The 19,554-nt window shown below is 41.0% G+C and overlaps 1 protein-coding gene across 1 annotated transcript; it reads right to left on the bottom strand.

Moving 5' to 3' along the window:
• Positions 1-10,330: 10,330 nt before the first annotated feature.
• insig1 (insulin induced gene 1) lies at positions 10,331-18,913 on the bottom strand. The gene is made up of 6 exons (XM_075452475.1): positions 18,648-18,913; positions 18,187-18,534; positions 16,730-16,854; positions 16,299-16,465; positions 15,808-15,907; positions 10,331-13,369 (listed from the first exon to the last, which is right to left on the bottom strand). The coding sequence occupies exons 1-6, from the start codon at positions 18,703-18,705 to the stop codon at positions 13,340-13,342; spliced, it is 828 nt and encodes a 275-aa protein (XP_075308590.1). The 5' UTR covers positions 18,706-18,913; the 3' UTR covers positions 10,331-13,339.
• Between the last annotated feature and the right edge of the window lie 641 nt (positions 18,914-19,554).

The following is a 19,554-nucleotide window of genomic DNA, read 5'->3' as shown; positions in this document are numbered from 1 at the left end:
AAATTAACCCACGCGCATAACCTACTTTCTTGTATAATGTGATTATTTTTGGTAGCCTACTAGAGGCCGACCAGGCGTTATGGTGTCAACATATTAGTTTTGTTTGAATTTATGCTTTTGGACAAACAGAAAAATACGTCAGTGACTATGTCCATAATCGTTTTCATTTGTATTTATGGCACAGATTCAGTGTTTTAAGCTCGTTTGGCCCGGCTTTGTCCCACAGGAAACATCAACTAGTTATTTTTTTGTGTGTGTGTTTAGGCTATGTGTGTGTAATACAAGCAATTATGGTTAAGTCTCACTGCCTGCACTTTACAGTGAGTTAATCTGGGTTTGTGTTCAGGCTCACAAAAGTCTAGCATCACGGGGTTTTAGTGAATCTTTGTGTAGCTCAGTTCATTTATTTCAAAAGCTATAACGCAGCTTTTTCCCCCCGCCCTCAAAAAACAAAACATGTTTTACTCCAAACCTACCTTCTCCTGTCGCACATGTGCCCCATCACAAAGGGCCCAATCCAAACAGTGAAAGTTGAGAGTGAAAGATGTAATTAGACAGGCCACTCTCATGCTGCGATTGTTTCTCACTTGTGAGGGGAAGCGCAGATTAATGTTGAGCGCTAAATAAGGGGCAGACAATGGATTCACAGACAGGCCGCTACCGCCTGGGCTTGGCCTCTAACCTCCCAGCAAAACAGGGATGTCTGGAGGAAATGACACCATTTCAGACTCTGAATTTTAATAAGAGCCTTTGTGCAATGCAAAAACTACACATTTCAACACATCAACCGGCCTGCAATACAAACGCTTATATCTTATTTTTTATTTTTTTCCCACTTTTAAGGAATATCACCCCTTCATTTCAGTGTGTCGTAATGTAAAAACGTATTTTAAAACAGGGGCTTGAATGGAAGGCGGGTGTGAATAGTGAGTCCCTTTGTTTGGAAATTGATTTTTAGAAAGAAAGACAACCAAAACAAGTGAAACAGCAAAATATCGTACAGTTGGATGCAGCTTTTAGACCAAAATAAGTTACTCTTTTTCTTTTCTTTTCTTTTTATTTCCACCAGCCCAGAATCGCCGCTGTTGTCTTCTCATTTTGACTTGTTTGGGTCTGCACACTGATGAAAAGGACAAAAAAAATGACTGTGTTGAAAACCATCCTCATTATGATTACCGCCGTCTTCATCGTTGTTATCATTGTTGTTGCTTCATCTTCTGGAGAAAAAAGAAAGAAAGAAAAGTGACTTGACATGTTAGCGAGACTCTGGTTGACTTTTCTGGTTGTGGTTGAAAATATTTTTCTTTTTCCCTCTATCTTGGCTTGGCTGATTAAGGGTTAAATTAGTGCTGTTGTATTCAAATAACTGGCAAATTACAATAGCATACTGCTGTTCTTCTTGATCAAATGGAACCAGGATCACATGAAGCTCAAAGCAAATGTTGTCTTTTTATTAATTTGGCTGTTTTATTGCACGATGTGCATCGGCGTAGCTAGCTTTCTACTGGCTGTTTGGTTGCTCTTGGTGTTTTGGGGAGACCACTTTAAATTCCTTATATTTGTTGTTTCCTATTGATTTATAAAAAAAAACAATGCAATTTCAAGTGGAAGCTTTTATGGTGGTAGCTCATCCCTTTGTCTCACGGTGTCTGGCCTGTCCAGCCGCGGTGAACACACTTTTAAAAATGTCTTTTTTTTTCTTGGGATATTATCTGATACTGAAAAACTGAATGTGTAGCTAATGCTTGATTTAAACAAACAGCTCAGGCGAAGCTTTTTTTGTTTGTTTGTCTGAGATGACTTTTGTGAGCTGTGCCTCTGCAGCCTCTTCACAGTAAGACAAAACGTGGTCCAGTGTTCAGCCTCGCAGCTGTTGCTGCAAATCCAGCACGTGAAACCAGGCCTCGTCCGCAGTAGTTTCACATGTGGAACATAAATGCAGTCATTATATCCGCGCAGTTATTCACCGTTATTTTTTAGAAGGCTTCCTCCAAACAGCAAATCAACGCAAAAGCACCAATAAAAGATGTAATGTTTGTGACCATTTTTGTTACCACTATTTGTCTTTTTTTCATGTTGGATCACCTGATCATTAGCTCATTCAACCATTTGATAATGAACATTGAGAATGTGGCCATTTAGGCTGGATGAAATAGTAACTTATTCTGTCTTTGTTCACGGGGAGCACTGATTGTTGTCCACCGTGTCCGTCAGGTTTTCCTAAATAATGATAATAATTCTTCCTTTTCTTACCCCCTTAATCTTGTGCTTTTTGTTAAAAAGCTCCTGGGGTTCCCCTGACTTGCAGGAAAGGGTTAAAAGCCCTGCTTTTAAAGGCACATTTTAAACGTTGGGTTTCTGCACCTACCTACAGAGCGACTGGGTCTATTTCATATTCACTTATAGCTCTACCCCACCCTCCCTCCTCCTCACACACGCACGCACTCGCACATATATACATAAACATATACACACACCCCTACCACGATAAATCAATCGCATGCATTGCGCATGTGCTCTGTCCTTGAGTTCCTATAACCTATTTTTTTTCCCCTTCTGTATTTTTTTGTGGTAGGATTGTCTAACGTCACCAGCGCTGAGTACTATGGAGTACTACAAAAGGTGACGCGCAGAAGGAGGATTTGTGAATGGACGCCGTGATGTGTGCCAGCTCACAGATCAGAGGGCGGTGGGACCTCTGCAGATGCACCCCGAGGCCCAGCACCCCTCCCTCTCCCGGTCACCATCCCTGCCTCCAGATGAATGGGGGTCTCTAAGATATCAGCTCTGTCACCGTTGCAGGGGTCGACCCAAATCCTCCTGCTTCCTGTGCCTTTCAAAACCTGAAAGCACGTCTCTCCTATTTGATGATCCTGTATGATTTTTTTTTTCTCTCTGCCCTTTTGTGGGCCTGGAAGCCGACAGCCCCCTGTTTTTCATCCCGGGTCAGCCAAGAGCATGGCAGCCGAATTAGAAAAGATTGGAAGCAGGCGAAATTGCGTGTAGTGGACAATGCAAACAGTAGATCAGTTTAGAAAACACGTTTAAATCCCAATATTTTTTAAAGTAGGCTACAATGGGAGAGCCCCGTTGTTTCCCCCAACAATTTCCCAGAAATTTAGCCGAACATGACAGATGAGTAAAAGTTATTAAGGTTTGAGTTTTAGCAAAGGCTGTTATTTTGGGACACATTTTGCATCTTGTATCGAGATAAGGCATCTTTTCAGTTATGATGGAGCCTTTGTGTTTACCGTCCACTGTTGCTCCATCTTACTGGGAAGTTACTGCTGTTGGCCCAGTTCTTCCAAAAGCTTTGAAATTATGCAAAACTTTGGTTTGGCTTAGCATGTGTGAGAAAAATCATACTTCCACGAAAAAATATTTCCTTCTCTCTCCCAATCTTAATTCATCCTACATCCCACTACAGGTAGATGATGTCTATATAATTCAGCCGTGGTTCGACTGTGCTTAGAGAGAAATCCTCTAGAGCCGCCACGCAGCGGACTTTGGGGCCGCTGAATCTTCTGCTTTCAGCCCTTTATAGGTTTTAATAACTCTTAATCCGTCTGATCGGTGTGGCGTAGATAAGTCTCATTTGAATTAGGATTGTTCTAAAGGAGCGGCTCGTTTTTCTCCACAGAAGTCTCAAACAGAGCTTAGCACAAACAACTGCACCACCCTGAGCGCAATTAAGGCCCCAGCTAAATTAGATCAAGGCTAATTGAATGCAGCTGAGTTCCCATCAGCAAACTCTCGAAAGCTTTACTAATGTGAGGAAAGCGGCCATTTGATGGTCACTATTTATTACTTTTCTAAGGGCTGCTATTTCTATTTAGTAAAATACCAAGAAAGAAGCTCAAGCAAGCAAGCAACCCTTCTTTTGCCTGTTCTTAGAAAAGAACAAACATGTTTGCTTAGAAGAGAAGCCAAAATGAAATGTCTACTTTTGTTTTGTTAATCTCTTCTGTGCCCTTTGTTGTGTTTTGTGTTGTAACCAAAGGCTGAATCAATATAAAACTAGTAGAAAATACAGTTTAATGTACACTGTGACAGGTTTAATAACCATGGTGTTAGTTTTTGGCCTTGGATATGGATCATGTTGCCTGTGACTGAAAAGAAACTTATAAGGAAAAGTTGCTGCACAGCAGAGAATATCGCAACAGGGAAGGATGTTAATCAGCACACTAAAAATGTATTTGCAAGTGTTGGGTTTTACTTAGGGACACAGAGAGAGCCCATAGAATAACAACCCAGCCATATAGTCTGATTAAAAAAAAAATGTTCAAATCGATATATTTAAAAAAAACAAAAAACCTTATTGTTTTCATTTCAAACACACCTCTGCTTAACTGGAGCGTAATCTTTCTTTGTTCATTTAGGAACCAGTGACATTTGAGTTGGATGGATATCAGATATTAGGGGGAAAAAAACACAAGACATGGTACACATGGATTTTTGTCCTCCTTTTTTATTTTTTTTAAACCAGTAACTTATAAAAGAGACGTTGCGCTTTTATTGATATGTCCAAAAAAACGCGTTAAAGTAATCAAAAGTCCTAATTTCTGCATTTCTAAAGGCAAGTTTATGTATTTATTACAAATTATAATGTAATTTGCAAAAAAAAAATCAAACCGCTATCGTACGTGATGCTCAACTGGTGTCAGTTCTACTCATGAGCTGTAGTTTTGCAGCTGGTCTGCAGAACTTTTCACATGTCAGGGAGTTGTACCTCCGACAGCAAGGAGTGAGCTGCACGTGTTGGCTATTTCTGTAAGTTTAATGGGTTTACATTCTCAGTCATACAGAACAAATGAGCTGCCGTGCGTCATGGGGGCGAGGGTGGGCAGGTTTAGTGCGAGAGGGACAAGAATGGGCATTTTTGAATGAAAATGTGTCGCTAAACAGACTTCAAAGTGAAGCCAGTGTAATGCAAAAAGCAACAAAGCAGCAGCCGTGCGCAACAGACAGCTTGATGTTCACCGATCCTCGCTCGGCTCTGCAAGGTGGCCCCCCATAAAGTTTTTGGTCTTTCATTCTCCTGTGCGGGTTATCCTAAATGCTTTGGATATTCTGCATGTCTCATGCACCTGCCGCGTGAGGAAAAGAGGAACAAGTGGCGAACAGACAGGTGGAAAGCACTTGCTGCAGAATAAACACATATTTGTTCCTCTGAGAGCTGCTTTACGGGTAAATAACTCATTACGACGCGAAATGTGCCTGAAGTTGCGTGCTAACTGTTGTCAAACTGTGTTATTTTAGTTTCAGATCTCTTAAAGGTTAGTCTGAAAGGTAAAATACAGACCAACACTGTTTGCACCGGTACCATTGAGGAATACCTTGTCCAAAATTCACGAGAGGTTGATAAATTCCACTCAACCCATAGTTTCTGTATCAGAACAGTTACAGAAAGCCAAAAAACAAGCCAAATGTTGTATTAGGACAAGGTGATTCAAAAGTTACACATTTAAGTGTCAAGGAAGGGAAACAAAGGGTGGGTGAGGGCGAGCAAAGCTATCAAGTTTTTTCTTTTCTTTTCTTTGTCGAGATCGGAATCTACTCCAAACGCGAGAAACACTTTGGGTTATGTTTCCGAGTCCAGCTTGCAACTTTAATTATAGTGGATGGAGGTCACTCATATGCGGTCACTTGACCCTTCTTCTTGTGTGGCATCGCGCCCTTTGCCGTTAAACTCGCCAAAATAGTGCAGGACTCCCCTGAAAGCGCCATGTGCTACCGAAGAGTCCCTTTCACCCCCTGCGCACCTGAGTTGTTTTTACCCCCCACTTAGCGGATATGCTGTTAATGTGTCACTTAGGTGCACGGCAACTTTCCCGGACGGTTTTAGTCTGCCAACTTGGTGTGTTTCTCAACAGTCAGGTGAAAAGCATGCCTTTTTTATTTTTCTTTCTTTTACTAGACATATGCCTATAGGCCTACGAATGAAGGCTAATTAAAAGATGACTAACATTGACCTTTAGCAAGTGTGGCAGCAAGCTTGCTGTAGGTTATTTAGATTAAGTCTCCATTATTTGAAAAATTGAAAAAACAGGTGACATATATTGCTTTGGTGTGTGTTTAAATTTGATTTTGACTCTGTAGAGCCACAAAACAGCAGGAAGGGCTTTTGCCCCCCCACCAAATTGTTTATATTTCAACAGCGCTTCCCTTAGCAAATGAAGCCCACACCCAGGCCAGAGAACGTGACTAATCTTCTTCAATCATGAATTGAATTATCTCCACTCATTTTTTCCCCCTAGAAAACAATGAGCACAGTTGTTGACCTGAGGTATACTTTTAGCCTTTTGTTTGCGAGTTCACAAAATGCAGAGTTTTTGTTGTCTGCCTGTCAGGATAGATCATGCAGTGGAAATGCTCACCTTGATTTATTCCATTACCTTTCATTCAGCTGGTGGTGTTATTACCCAGGTCGATTTTACAGAGTCTGATCTGTGCTGTAAGATGCAATGGGTGTGTTTAATTTACACTGGGAGGGATTTGTTTGGATGGCATGCATAATGTGCCATCACCTGAGGTTTGTGCTGTCATTTTGTTATTGTTCTGTGGAAGGAAGAGGAGGGAGCAACAGGAATGGTAAATTGCGCATGATGATTATATGTTGATACCGATGGGTTTACATTTTTAAAGCTGATTTAGTCAATTGTTTTAAGTAAATGTTTGTGCTTATTTAGTTTTTTGGATTCTCCTGATTTCTCCTGTGATTTTAAACAAGAGCACAAAGAAATGACCACCAAAAAAGTGGGAATCACAACTTAGATGTGTAAATGGAGAAGAGGTAAAAGGATGATTTCCTTCTTTAGACTGGAATATGGAGGGAAAGCAGAGAGCAGCCTGAGACTGCTATTTGAATGGGATCTGAGAGGTAATTTGAGCTAAAATGGAGTCCACTTCTGAGCCACTCACTCAGCCCCCCCATGGCATCGACTGTAATTCATTATTCCTGGCTAGCAGTGGGAGAGGCAATGAGTGAGGGCAGAGGACAGGAGTGGACCCCGCTCTGGTGTAATGAAGACTCAGTAGACCTAAACGACTCTCACACACACACACTTGCACACACACAATCTTTCATTATCTATCAGAGAGCGCAGGATATTAATGCTGCTGAAGACCTTTTGGCTGAGAAATAAGAATGTGCAATGATTTTCTCCACACTAAATCCATTCCACTGACCTTTTCTATCATGCATGTGACTCAGCCTACTCACTGCAGTGTGCGAAAAATATTCCAGGAATAATATTCCTGACACTGTTTGATAAAACATATTTTGGAATCCAAGTTTGCATGTTCATCAGCAGCTTTAAGAGGCTTCATGGAAAATGTGTATACATTTTTTAAGTTATCGATATCATTTCCTGTCTTGGAAATGCATTTTTTAACATAAAAGAATTGCTCTCTCAAATGAGGGATGTACAGCGTGTGATTTATTAAAAAACGTATCTATATTTTCATGGAAGTACAGTTTAGTGATAGGGCAATTATTTTTTTTTTTGCTTTCCAAGACATTTTAGTTCCCTGTCCCTCCACTAGGGGTCCATAGATGTCATGTCCAGACAAGCTGAGAGGATAAACACTGTCATCTGGTGGTAACAAAGACCATCACTACTGAGGAGACAACACTGTTATCTTGTACTCTGCTTTACGGCTAAAAGCTCCAGAGCCTATGTATTTCAATATCTTCCTATTCCTCTGCCCCTCAACTTGTTTCTCCGCCGCGTCCTCAGTGCATCAAAACAAATTAAGATTGAACTTCAGCCAGCCAAGGAAGACCAAACATCAGTTAAACACAAGGGAGGGATGTAAAGCAAAGCAACTACCATGTATGCAGCACTGTACAGATTTTAAATGTGTGTGAGAGGCAGGATGAGTTGACCGAAAGACAATAGAAATTGATGCTCAGAGGGAAAGTACACTAGTGCCAAAATAATGTACTTTGGACTGAAATAGCTGTGTTGCATAACTAGTTTATTAATACCGATGCATCGATCTGTAAGCAGCATTTCTCTGTTGTAGCTGCTCAAGGTGGGTGTAAACTTAAACTTGATATATCAAGTTTAGTAGTCCGCTCCAGTGGCTCCAAACCTTTGATTTTAGCCACTCCCATAGGGCCTTAAGATGAATCTGAGAGCTTGTAAGACAACTGTTTAAATAGGAATGCAGAAAAAACTAAGTTACGCTGCAAAAATAAGTATTAATTCATGAAAATATTTACTTATTTTAGCCTTGAGCATCTTATATGAACTCAACTGAGAATTTTGGAGGAGAAAGATTCCCTTGATGGATCTGCTTATAACTTATCTTTATATGAAATATATGACAACGCGGAATAACTTCCTCTAAAAAAGAAGCATGGGAATAAATGGTTTGATCAACAGCAACACCTTTTGTAAGGCTAATGAATGCATTTTTAATGCAACACTGCCATGAGGAAAATAACCTGTATCCAGGTGTGAACATAATGCCGTTAATAGTATATTTCATTAAACAAAAATGATCATGTTGATCTTCCATTTCCACAATATTTTGAGGGATACTAATGTGAAATGCAGTCGAAGTACTAAACTATGTTTCTTAAGTCTCGAATAGTTTTTCTGAATATATACATGAACAGCACTTCTGTCCTGGGCAGAAGTTTGTATTTGAGTTATAGCTGCATCACAGAAATTGTAAAGTTAAAAAAAAGGGAGTAATTTAACCAACGTATTGTATCATACTTCTCTTAAACTGTGACTTTAGTTCAACCTTTTGTGGTTTGATCTCATAGTCTAGATTGCACAGCCTCTGTGTTACATAAGCACGTATGCATGATTTTAATGATATTGTTATTTCTGAAATTTTGTACAAATTCATTATCAACCTTCGCATATTTGTGTTGATTTAAAACATGCTCTATTTACTTTGGTTTTAACTGGATTGTCAGAAAGTTTAACTGTAAAGTTTGCACTAGGGTTTATCTCAGTGTTCTTATTGTTGTCTGTAGTCTTTTTTTCTTTTTAAACCATGTATACCTCTCAGACTGCTGCTGCAATGTTTCCGCCTGAAATCAATAAAGACTGCTTCTATCCCATTCATGGTGATCTTGATTGCTGAGAATGTTCCACAAAACGGGCATGGTTTCCCACTTCTCTCATGAACGATGAGATTTTAAGACGTTAAAGTGAAGTTAAAAAGGTTGCGATTGAGTGCATAGTTGTTAAACTTTCAATGTCTTCATATTTTCTGGCAGTTGACTCACTACATTATATCAATGGCCGACATAACAGAAATTTTAAAGTCACAAAGGTGCAGCAAAGAGCTGTCTGCCAGTGCAAACCCATAGATGGCGCAAATCAATATGCGAGATAGGCCCTCCTCGGCTCCCCTGATTGCCTTGGAGGAAGGATGGAGGGAGTGAGGAGGGGGGAGAGATGGGGTGCTTTTGGCAATAAGGAGGTGCTCTAATGGAGTCTTTGAGTTTGCTGTGGCTGGAAATGAAAGGAGGTTGAAGCCTGGCCAATTATTCTGCCCGAGGAGAGACCGAGGAAGCAGTGGAAAGAGCTGGCGTGTGGCGCTGGATCGTTGTCCCAGCAGAGACATGGAGGAAAAGATAGATAGATAGAAAGATAGATAGATAGATACATAGATACATGGATACGTAGATGAACAGAGAGCTTTCCAGAATAAGGGGTTGATTCAAAATAACCCACAGATATTGGCCCCATTCCCAGAAATTTCCCCCCAGTGCAAAAGGTTAACTGTCAGTCCCCCGCTAGGTATAAATAGAAGTCTGCCCTCCAGAAAGGCGTGTTCAGAGAGGGGGTAGACAGAGGAAGGAGAAGGAGGGGGGGCAGTTCCTCATGATCCCTGTGACACACAGGGGGAGGGGGGTGTTTTCAGGGCATTTTGGTGGTTGGGGAGGGTGTTACAGACGAGACGAAGAAGAGGGAATATACAGCCAAAGACATTATGATGGCTTCGAAGACTGACAGAAATCAGAGACAAAGGAGCGTCCTCATCTATTCAACTTGGCTGTGACAGCAGACACAAGTGCCACCATCGACACACCAGACAGCTCCATTCCAACTGAGCGTTAAGGAGCTCAATAACATTAGTGGACTATTGTTATGAACTGAAGCTGTTAGTACATCTAATTACTTCAGTTTTTAATCAGTTTGTTGTTTTGGTAATGGTAAATATCTACAAATGGGAGGCTGGAATTGTTTGTTTTTATTTCTCATGGATAATATCAGTGCTAAATCTTGATGCTCATCTTCATTAATAAACATTTTGAATTCCTTAATCCAGCCCCGAACCCAAGAAATGATAACAGACATCCTTGTCGGTGTTTTTTTCTTTTATTTTTCACTTAAATCCAACGTAGCAAAAACAATACACAGCTGAAATATCAGACACACGGATACTCTAACACATCACAACAAAAGGTGCTTCACCACTTCAACAAAATGAAGCTTCGTCTTCTGTTTAGCACACCTGAATGAAAGCAGACGTAACCTGAAGTGGTCTGCCACAAAGATTACTTAGAAAAATAAATCAGGTTTCCTCACTTAACGCTATCAAATGAGACCTAAATAACAGTTTGACACAACACAATTTGTCATCTCGTCTCTCTGATGAGAGTCATTGGTATGAACCCCAAAGGCATGTGATCTCTGACAAAAACTTCTTCTTCACAAAAACAAAGATGTTATTGCTTTTTCTGGATGATCCACACTGCATTACAAACAAATAATTATAATTTTTAGCCTTTGTCAGAAATAATAAATAAAGAATAATCGGCTCGTGTGTTGTTTGATTGCACTTAATCCTCTAGACCCCAAAAAACTCTAACATACTGTAGGTCTATTTCGGTAATACCTGTCTGATTATATTGGCAAGCCATTATACTGTATATACAAGCAGTAATGTCTTTTTTTAAATTTTCTTTTTATACAAATAAACCTAAAATGTTATAGTGACAGAAGCACTACATTCTATAATACACAGGCAATCACGGATTGCAAATCTTAAGAAACGTGGTGCCCTCCCCTTTATTCTGTATGTTCCCAAACTATCAAAGCAAGTTTCAAGCTACAAGTGGGAAATGTGTGAGATCACACAGAAAAATGTGTAAATGGGAAACAAAGGGCCATTCTACATGACATTTAGACCATAGGTGAAAAATCACTGGATATACTTCTGGTACATTCTTCCAGAACCACCTTGGTGGCCTCTGCATAGTACTGACATATTTTCAGCCCAGACTAATGCTCATGTGTTGTACTCGTCCAAACTTTCCTTCTCATCTACAAACAGTTCTCTTTGCTTTACTCGAACTAAAGCAGAAAAAAAAAAAAGATCCAGATAATCTTGTACTGACAGACGGCTTAGACTGTGAATATCATATCCACCGGAAAATAACGACTTATTTCCACTGAGTAACCTAAGGAGTTTGCATTTTGTGCTCAAAATATTTTACAGCATGTCACCTAAAGCCTAATACACAGAAGTGAAAATGCTCATATCCACAAGGAAGATGGGTAGTAAACTCACTGGCACTTCATGCATGTTCCCTGTCTCTCTGCATTTCGTTTACCAAAATTTATGAAAAAAGGAAATACTCTGGAATTCATTTGCTTTTTTTTCTAAAGATCAGGAAATCAATACGTAGCTAAATTACCTTGACTTTTTAGACTCAAGTCAAACAAGCCACAAGTCCGCCAAAGCGAGCAGTTTCCCCTCTGTTCACTTCTGTTGCAACATTTCCACAGCAAAAACTTAAATAAGGGCCGGGCCGCAGACTAGTCTACCCAGGCGCCTACTTCTGTAAGCCTGTGGGGTTTGAGCATGAGCCCAGCCTGTTTTAGAGGCTGAATATTTACTCATATTAGATCAATGAGGCCCAAGTCAACCCATTTAGACCTGAGGCGCTTTCTCAGACAACTGCAATACCCACATGTTGCATCGGGTCTTAATGGGTATGAAACTATGTTCTGACTATGGAGAGAAAAGGGAACTACAGCACTTCCGCTTGCTGTTATGTTTTTTTTTTTAAAAAGCTGCCACTCTATTGACAAAAACAGAGAATCTGAAGCAAGTCTAAATTAGGCTCCAAAGAAATTTTCTTTAACTCCCATAAGTCCCTGCAAGGAATGGGTTGTTTTTTTCTGATATTGCAGGAACTTTAGCAGCGCTGAACATTCTATTTCAGTCCATCCTAGTCATATCACGTACAGTTTCTGCAAAAGTTAAAATGGCCAGTCTCCCACAAGGTTGTGGGCATTTTGAATTTGCTCTGTTGCTACTGCTCGTCTTGTTTGCAGCATCAAAATCAATGACCCCACTTGCACGCAGTAAATTAAGACTTACAGCAGCAGGAACCAAATCCATGCTCCTCCATGCTTACTGTTACAGCGCTGCCTGCTCCTTGCTTTATGTTGCCTCATTGTTCTTGCACAGTCTTTCTGGATTATCACTACCAACTAGAAACCAGTTATAGCATCGTTGCCGTCATGTTTGTCATTCATTGGAGAACTAATTTGTCTCATCTTCACGAGTCTTTAATCTGAGGGAATCTTTTTAGTTTCTTAAAAAAAAAAAGTTCCTTTTGTGAGTTCTTTCTATGGACATACAGCAATTCTCAGAAAGAAAGTAAAACATTTCCCAAACAACTCCTCAAAAATGAGCAGCATCATTCATTATCGCACATACATTTGGTTTGGGGTCAGTGAGAGCTTAGAAAATAAATACTTAATTTGGTTTTGATTGGGAACATACATCTCCCCCGTGTCACACTGACGCCACTGAGGCCACTGGATACATTTCCATGTGAGAGTGAAGACATATTTGTGCCCACTTATGCAACATTTCCCTTTTATGATAATATTATACTCAGGCTAATAAAAAAAAAAAAAACTCAAACAAACATCATATCCCCATCGAGTCTGTTGTGCTAAGACCAGGATACAGTACATCCCACGCTCAAGTGCACACGTCCACTCCATAAATGAAAGCAGTTCACTGTTCACTTCAAACAAGAAAACAGAAAAGGCAAACGCTGTCCTCCCGTCGCGTGTGAAGGAAGCCTTAATGCTAATGGAGAACACAGACGGGAGCGAGAGGTTGTTTGGCCGCAAGGAGGTGCAGAGGACATGGCACGTTAGATGAGGGGCTTCTCTGACCTGCACTTTGTTCTCATGACAGATGAGAACAAAGGATGGAGTCAAAAAACAATGAGTCTTTTTTTTTCCTCCAGTTACTCTTCTCATTCCTCACATAACTAATCCGTCTCTAGTTTGGCTGCCCTTTGCCTTGCTGTCCATCTTTCTGCCATTGTGCAGTTCAGCGTTCAGTCCATGTGGGGTTTCTCAACGCCACCCTGAAAGATAAAGAAGGCCCGTAATCCCGTATTAGCAATATATTGATTCATTTGATCCGGTGATTAGAACTCTTCACACAATGCAAACAGTTACATGTAAAAAGAGCAGACATTCACAAGTTAAAACAACATTTCCTGCATTGTGAGAAGTTGCTACAATGTTCTGATGACACCTCATGTTCGAGTCTCAGCTCCCTAAAACCTTCACACATTTTTAATCCTTCGTGTAACCATGGATCTGTTCGAGCTGCTGTTTGAAGAAATTTAAAAACTTCCCCTAAGTGTCTTGTTTTTTCTTTTTGTTCCCTTTTCTAGGAAAGTGGAAACTTGCTATACCGTCAGTGGAGAAAATTTTGCTTGCTCAAAATGAATAAAATGCATACGTGTTTCCTAACTTCTCATTTTACCCATCCCAAAATATTTTTCTAAATTTCTTTCAGATAGAAGTTGGCAGTTTTGTAAGCCTATTTGCCCATGAATTTTGAAACCACACTGACTGTAACTGGTGAAATGGGAAACTTAGCAGCTAATTAGCTTCAAAACAAACAAAAAAAAAATCTATTACCAGTGCTACACAGGGGTTTATTTAGAATTTTTTTCTAACTCTGCATGGATAATTCTGCTAAAGAGATTGTTTCACTTTAAGTGGCTTAAACTTAAAATAAAAGAAAGGGGGAAAAAAAGCCACAAAAAACAATTTTGAGAAGGAAAGTCTCCCGTTCCTTCTGATCTCTCTCATAAATTATCCACTGGAGCGACTGAGGGAAAAACACGGAACAAAACCACGAGTTCCAACTTGTGCCAACATTCCTCAGGCCTCATCACAAACAAAAACAACAAGTAGCAAATGACCCTCTGGTCAGCCGAGTCCTGACTGGCTCTGTGTCTCGGCACGACTGTGAAAAACAACAGCTCTTAATCTGCTTTCACGCTTTCACTGAGTCAAACTGAGGGAGTGACGGGACTCTTACTTTACAGACAGAATGAGGTGAGGCTTCCGGGCAGACGCTTAATGAAGACATCAAAGCTGAGTTGATGGGATAATTATGAAGGAAAGGGGGGCATCCAATGTTTTTCCAACAAATCTTAACCAATTTGACAATCTCATCTGCTGCTGTGGCTCAGCTGCGTAACAAATAAAGCATGTGTGGCGCAGGGTGTCTTTTGAAGTCATTTTTTTGTAACAGAAGCTGACAGTGATAAATTATTATGTGATTATCACTGAATTTTGACAGGGCGGATGAGAAGGCCATGGATCGATATCAAGATATCTTTCTGCTTGATTCCACATAAAACCTGGAGTTGATTTAAAAAAAAGAAAAGAAAGAAAAAACAGTTTGGAAGCACTTTAAAGGAAAAGAAAAATGTGACAAAACTTTTTCTTATGATCAAACTAGGTAACACAATTGGATATCACAGGTTTTTGTCCTGGGATCCATTGCATCCAATGTATCTATCCTCCAATCACCGGGTCACAGGATCAGTAGATTCCTTTACGAATGGATGGCAGTGATCCACTAAATTAAACTTAACATAGCTGTCATTGAGATCCCGGAGCTTCATGATTACAGTTGTAGCTGGCGACAGGTAGCAGAACAAATGTAATCATGTTAAATGGGTAAATGCTTGACTGTCCTACAGTGCTACAAAACACTCCAGCGTCTGAATTGAATGCACCATCAGCCTCGTATGTTGTTTCTCTGAATGGAAACTGATCCAGTATCAGTGACAAATATTTGGGCTGCACGCAGTTGGCCACAGAGGGACCCGGTGGGCCTTCACAGGCTGCTGAGGATGACGAAATTCACGACACTAAGGCCTCATGATCATTTAATCTGTGATTTGCTTCTTAACTATTGATGGGCAACCCTTGGCTCAGTGTGTTAAATGGACAGGATCAATCTTAAGCATGTTAAACGCTAAACTTTGGGACCCATAACTCAGTTACGTGGTTCCAGAACACAGGGTGTGAGCACCATGTGTTTGGAAACAATGACAGACTTTGTTATCACGAAAGACAACATAAAGATTTTCTCACGGCGGACTCCGAAATTTTGCGATTTAAGAAAGGTGTGTTGGCATGGTCAGACTTCACTCCATCACCACTGTCGTACCTCTGATTCAACAATGCAAGCTTTCTATTTGAAAGGAGACAGCGGGATGCCAATGTGCTGCTTCTGATTTATCAGTGTGAAGAAATACAGCGGAGCAACAGCCGCAGAATGAGGGGGTCTTTTCAGGTATGTAATGGAGCCACTTTATAAGCAGATATATTGGTCGAGGTCAATCCTAAAATGGCGACATTCCAAAGACGGGTTGAGGTGAGGTGTTATGTCAAGTGTGACCTGAGGCAGTGTCAGCAGCATACAAAGGCATTAATACATCAGACTGATCCTTCACTTAGAGGATTACAGATTAGAAATGGCAGCAGACGTTACCATGGCAAGCTGCCGTCCGATGTTACCCACAGTAACCCCGCCTGAGAAGAATATGCATGGGAGCCAGGAGCGCACATATAAGAAGTCTGGAGATGTGTACCTGAAAAGGAGACAAAAAACACAAAACAAAAACCCCAACAATTATTATATAATTGTTACTAATGTGGGATAAATGGATTACAACTCACAACACTTTTAGGAGCTTTCTGCTTTGTTGCTCTAATATTTTGCAGCTACTTTTTCGACCAGTTACCCATCTATGCTGCATATTTTGGATGTCATATGCCACAAATTCTCATTGAGGCACTACTACTTGGAATCCAAGAGACAAGGAGACCACCATAAATAACCCTCAGTGCTTCACATGCTATAAGCAGAAAGGTAGTTCCAAGTATTTTATCTCATTCAATCCCACCAGAGCTGGGTTTACTTTGACCCACTTATACAACTGTTCCTGAACACCGTGGTGTTGCAGAAACCTTTAGACTTACTGGTAAACTCCATTGTAGACCAGCAGCTGTGTGATCACGGTGGCCAGGAAGGCGGTGGTAATGCCCAGGCCAAAGCCACTCCTGGAGCGGTCGAATGTCCACCACAGGCCCAAGGACAGGGCTGCCAGCGTTAGGGAGAGCTGCACGTTGTTGTCAAAGTCTAGTTTCTGCGTTATGGTAAGTTAAGGACAAAGTCAAACAGTATGAAGCTGACATGTGATTAGGTCTCACTCAAATATTTGTACGACCAGTTTGTTCCACCAACAGTTGACGTCAAAGGGTAATGCAGGCTGGTGCACTGCTCTAGCCCTGCTAACAAATGGATTATTGGTGAACCTTCCACTGATTTCAACAATGAAAAATTAAAAGGGATGTGGGAAACAATGAAAATAACCGAGTCTGCAGAGGATGAGTCCATCATGAAAGGATACAACACTTGCGTGGTTGATACCGACAAACACTGCGATGCATCTCATTACGCTGGCCCACTCCCTCTTGAACTTGTGTGGCTCCCCCAAATGACTGTCGAGGCAGGGATACAGCAGGCCGATAACAGCTGCAAAAAAAGGAAGCAACAGGCCAAAATTACACAGGATAAGCAAAAAATTATGTTTACCACAGATGGAAAATCCCGCCAGAGAGCTACTGCAAGAGATTTTTTTTTTTTGCTGAGCTTGTGTTTCCATACTTAGTGACTCATTTATACACAACCTGTGCGTATGCTTAAAACACTGGCAAGGAAAAAAAAAAAAAAGTTTACTTATTTTGTCTCCGACTTGTTTGTTTGTGTGTCCATTTAATGTATGTTTTGGCACTCTTTTACTACATATCTGCAGAACATTTAAAACTAGAAATTGTGAAGAAACTGCTTTTTACTGTAGTTTACTGTAAGAAAATAGCACAGCAATTTCACCTTTCTTTGAAGTTGATTATTAGAAAGAATGCTAATAACTAACAAAGCATGATATTTTGCTGTTACTGGTCAACTTTTCAATTGAAACTTTACAATAAAATATATTATTATTATTATAGTAAGGGATTAAAGACATGGCACCGTGATAGCTTCTCTGAACAATCTTCTGAGAATTAAATGTACTTAGTTTACACAAAAAAAACCCTCAGAACAAGCTGTTGCTTGACATTGACACTTTAATGAGGCAGATACTTAAGTGAACAGACCGTGAAACTTGACGCTATACCCCTTTTGTTCGGGTTTGTTTTCCTCCCTGCAGCACATGTGAGGAGGAGTCTAACACGGATGCTTCTTTATTTTTTCCCCAGCTTCCTGGTTCTTGGCCTCAAAAAGGGGAAGGCCCTCAGCTCACCCGTTATGACACCAGCCAATGAGCGTACAGCACACGTCGTGTCCGGTTGTTGCGACCAATCAGAGATCAAGAATCTCTACCATCTGTACCGAGTCAGGTTTTTCGATAACTGGCTGCCAGACAAAACCATAAGAACTAACGTTGCCCGAGATAAGAATGCTTAAATAATAGCTAATGAATACAAAGCCTAATGATGATACATCACCATGTGATGCTACAGAAGTTGATGACTTTGGTGACTCAATCAAGGTGTTCTGATTCTATCGTATTTCGTTTAAGATGGCACTATTTGCAGTCTCGTTAGGCGTGCAATGAAAATACGCCTCGCAGAAGGGATTTCTCAAGTTTTAGTCACTACAATTGAAAGAAAAATTAAACTAGATTACATTCCTCACTTTCATTTTCTGTTAATAAGGAAATTGTACTGCACTGTGACCCCTCCTCTCTCTACATTCCTTTGTCCCAAATAGGAGCTAACAACTTAGAAACAGTGTAAAACTGCCCCCCCAGACCTATTTATAACCCACCAGTCAAAATTTTCTATCAGCTTATAGTCCGCTCACCTGCTCCTGTGCCGCAGCAAGGTGGGATCCACCAGGCAGACGAAAACAAAGTTGTCATCACCTCCTCGGGAAACAGGGTGACATGTCTTTGTATTTGCAGCAAGTTGAGCACCAGGGCGAGGAACACTCCGACCGTGAAGAGTACGACACCCCGGCGGATGAGATTGGCGGTCCGGACGTCGTGCAGGGAGCCGTAGGCGCTGCCGAGCACCGTGGTGATGATGGACATCATTTCTTCAGCTTTGGATGCAAACCACTTTGCTCCAGATGAATGCTTAATTTCAGCTTTCGGTGAACAAGAGCAGCTCCAGCAGTGGTTCTCAAGTCTGGACATTTGGCACTTTGAGTCTGTTTGTTAAAAATAAACACATTTAACCAACTAGAAGATTTAATTGGTGTCAGAATGCGTTTTTAAGGCTATAAAACAGCAACGAGAAAGGGTCACAGTTCGTGGTCCTTACCTTGATCTCCTGGCGTCTTCTGTGTCTGTTTGAAACAGAAACCTCTACTCCTGTTCATTCGCGCCTCGGCCAATGATTATCCCAGGATCCCCTCCTCGGTTTCCTGAGCTTTACAACACGGATCGCAATCACGTTGTTTGTTCACATCATCTTTAGTAAATACACGCACAGAGGGAGGGGGGAAAAAAACACAGTGTTGCTTCATTCCACCGCACAGAGCTCATACCGCGGACAAGAGCTTCCTCTGCAGAAAACAATCACAGCTGTGTCGGGTGAGAGGCGGCAGCCAATCAGAGCGCGGCGGATGATATGACGTGTCGCCACCCCACCGCCCCCTCGTCCGGTTCAGACGCACAGATCAGGAGGCTGCAGGACTGAAGCGAAAGTAGAAACAGAAATACTTTGAATGGCAAAACGTGCCTTCGAAGATGGTCATCAGAAGATACAGTTACAGCATCAAAAATCGATATTATAAAACAAAAGATGGACATGTTAATACTTAGCAATTGTAATAACTAAACCCTACAGCTCTATATGAAACTATAAGTGGTGTTTTACCAGGCAGGACTCAAGCCTGAAGCCTTAATCCCTCGGGTATATGAATGAAAAAAGCTTCCTCTCGCACTAAATCAGTGTGTTACACCTGCTACAACTAACTCTGATCTCATTTATAGGCGCTCTATATAGGCAGGTATTGGGAAACGGGGTTAGTGGAACTATCGGTTCCGGTGAAAAGTTGTTGAACTATGGGTCAGTCTGGAAGAGGTGTGGCTTGGAAGGGGGCTTGGTAGGGGATGTGGAGCTTCGGCACGTCAGTCAGCGATAATGTAATCGCACAAAGGTTCAGTGTCCTATAAAAAAAAAAAAAAAAAAAAAAAAAGGTTCAGTGTCCTCCTCCAAGGACTGA

This window comes from Odontesthes bonariensis, chromosome 20 (assembly GCF_027942865.1).
Source record: "Odontesthes bonariensis isolate fOdoBon6 chromosome 20, fOdoBon6.hap1, whole genome shotgun sequence".
Classification (NCBI taxonomy): Eukaryota; Metazoa; Chordata; class Actinopteri; order Atheriniformes; family Atherinopsidae; genus Odontesthes; species Odontesthes bonariensis.
Note: the sequence above shows the minus strand (reverse complement) of the source record. Positions and strands in the feature narration are given on the sequence as shown.

Excerpts from the sequence above, each read along its gene's own strand:
- insig1 (XM_075452475.1), bottom strand. The coding sequence starts at position 18,705 with ATGAACAGGAGTAGAGGTTTCTGTTTCAAACAGACACAGAAGACGCCA. Across the intron at positions 16,855-18,186 it reads TTGCTGCGGCACAGGAGCAG|CTGTTATCGGCCTGCTGTAT; the intron begins GTGAGCGGACTA and ends CTTTTTTTGCAG. Across the intron at positions 16,466-16,729 it reads GTATCAACCACGCAAGTGTT|AAACTAGACTTTGACAACAA; the intron begins GTATCCTTTCAT and ends ACCATAACGCAG.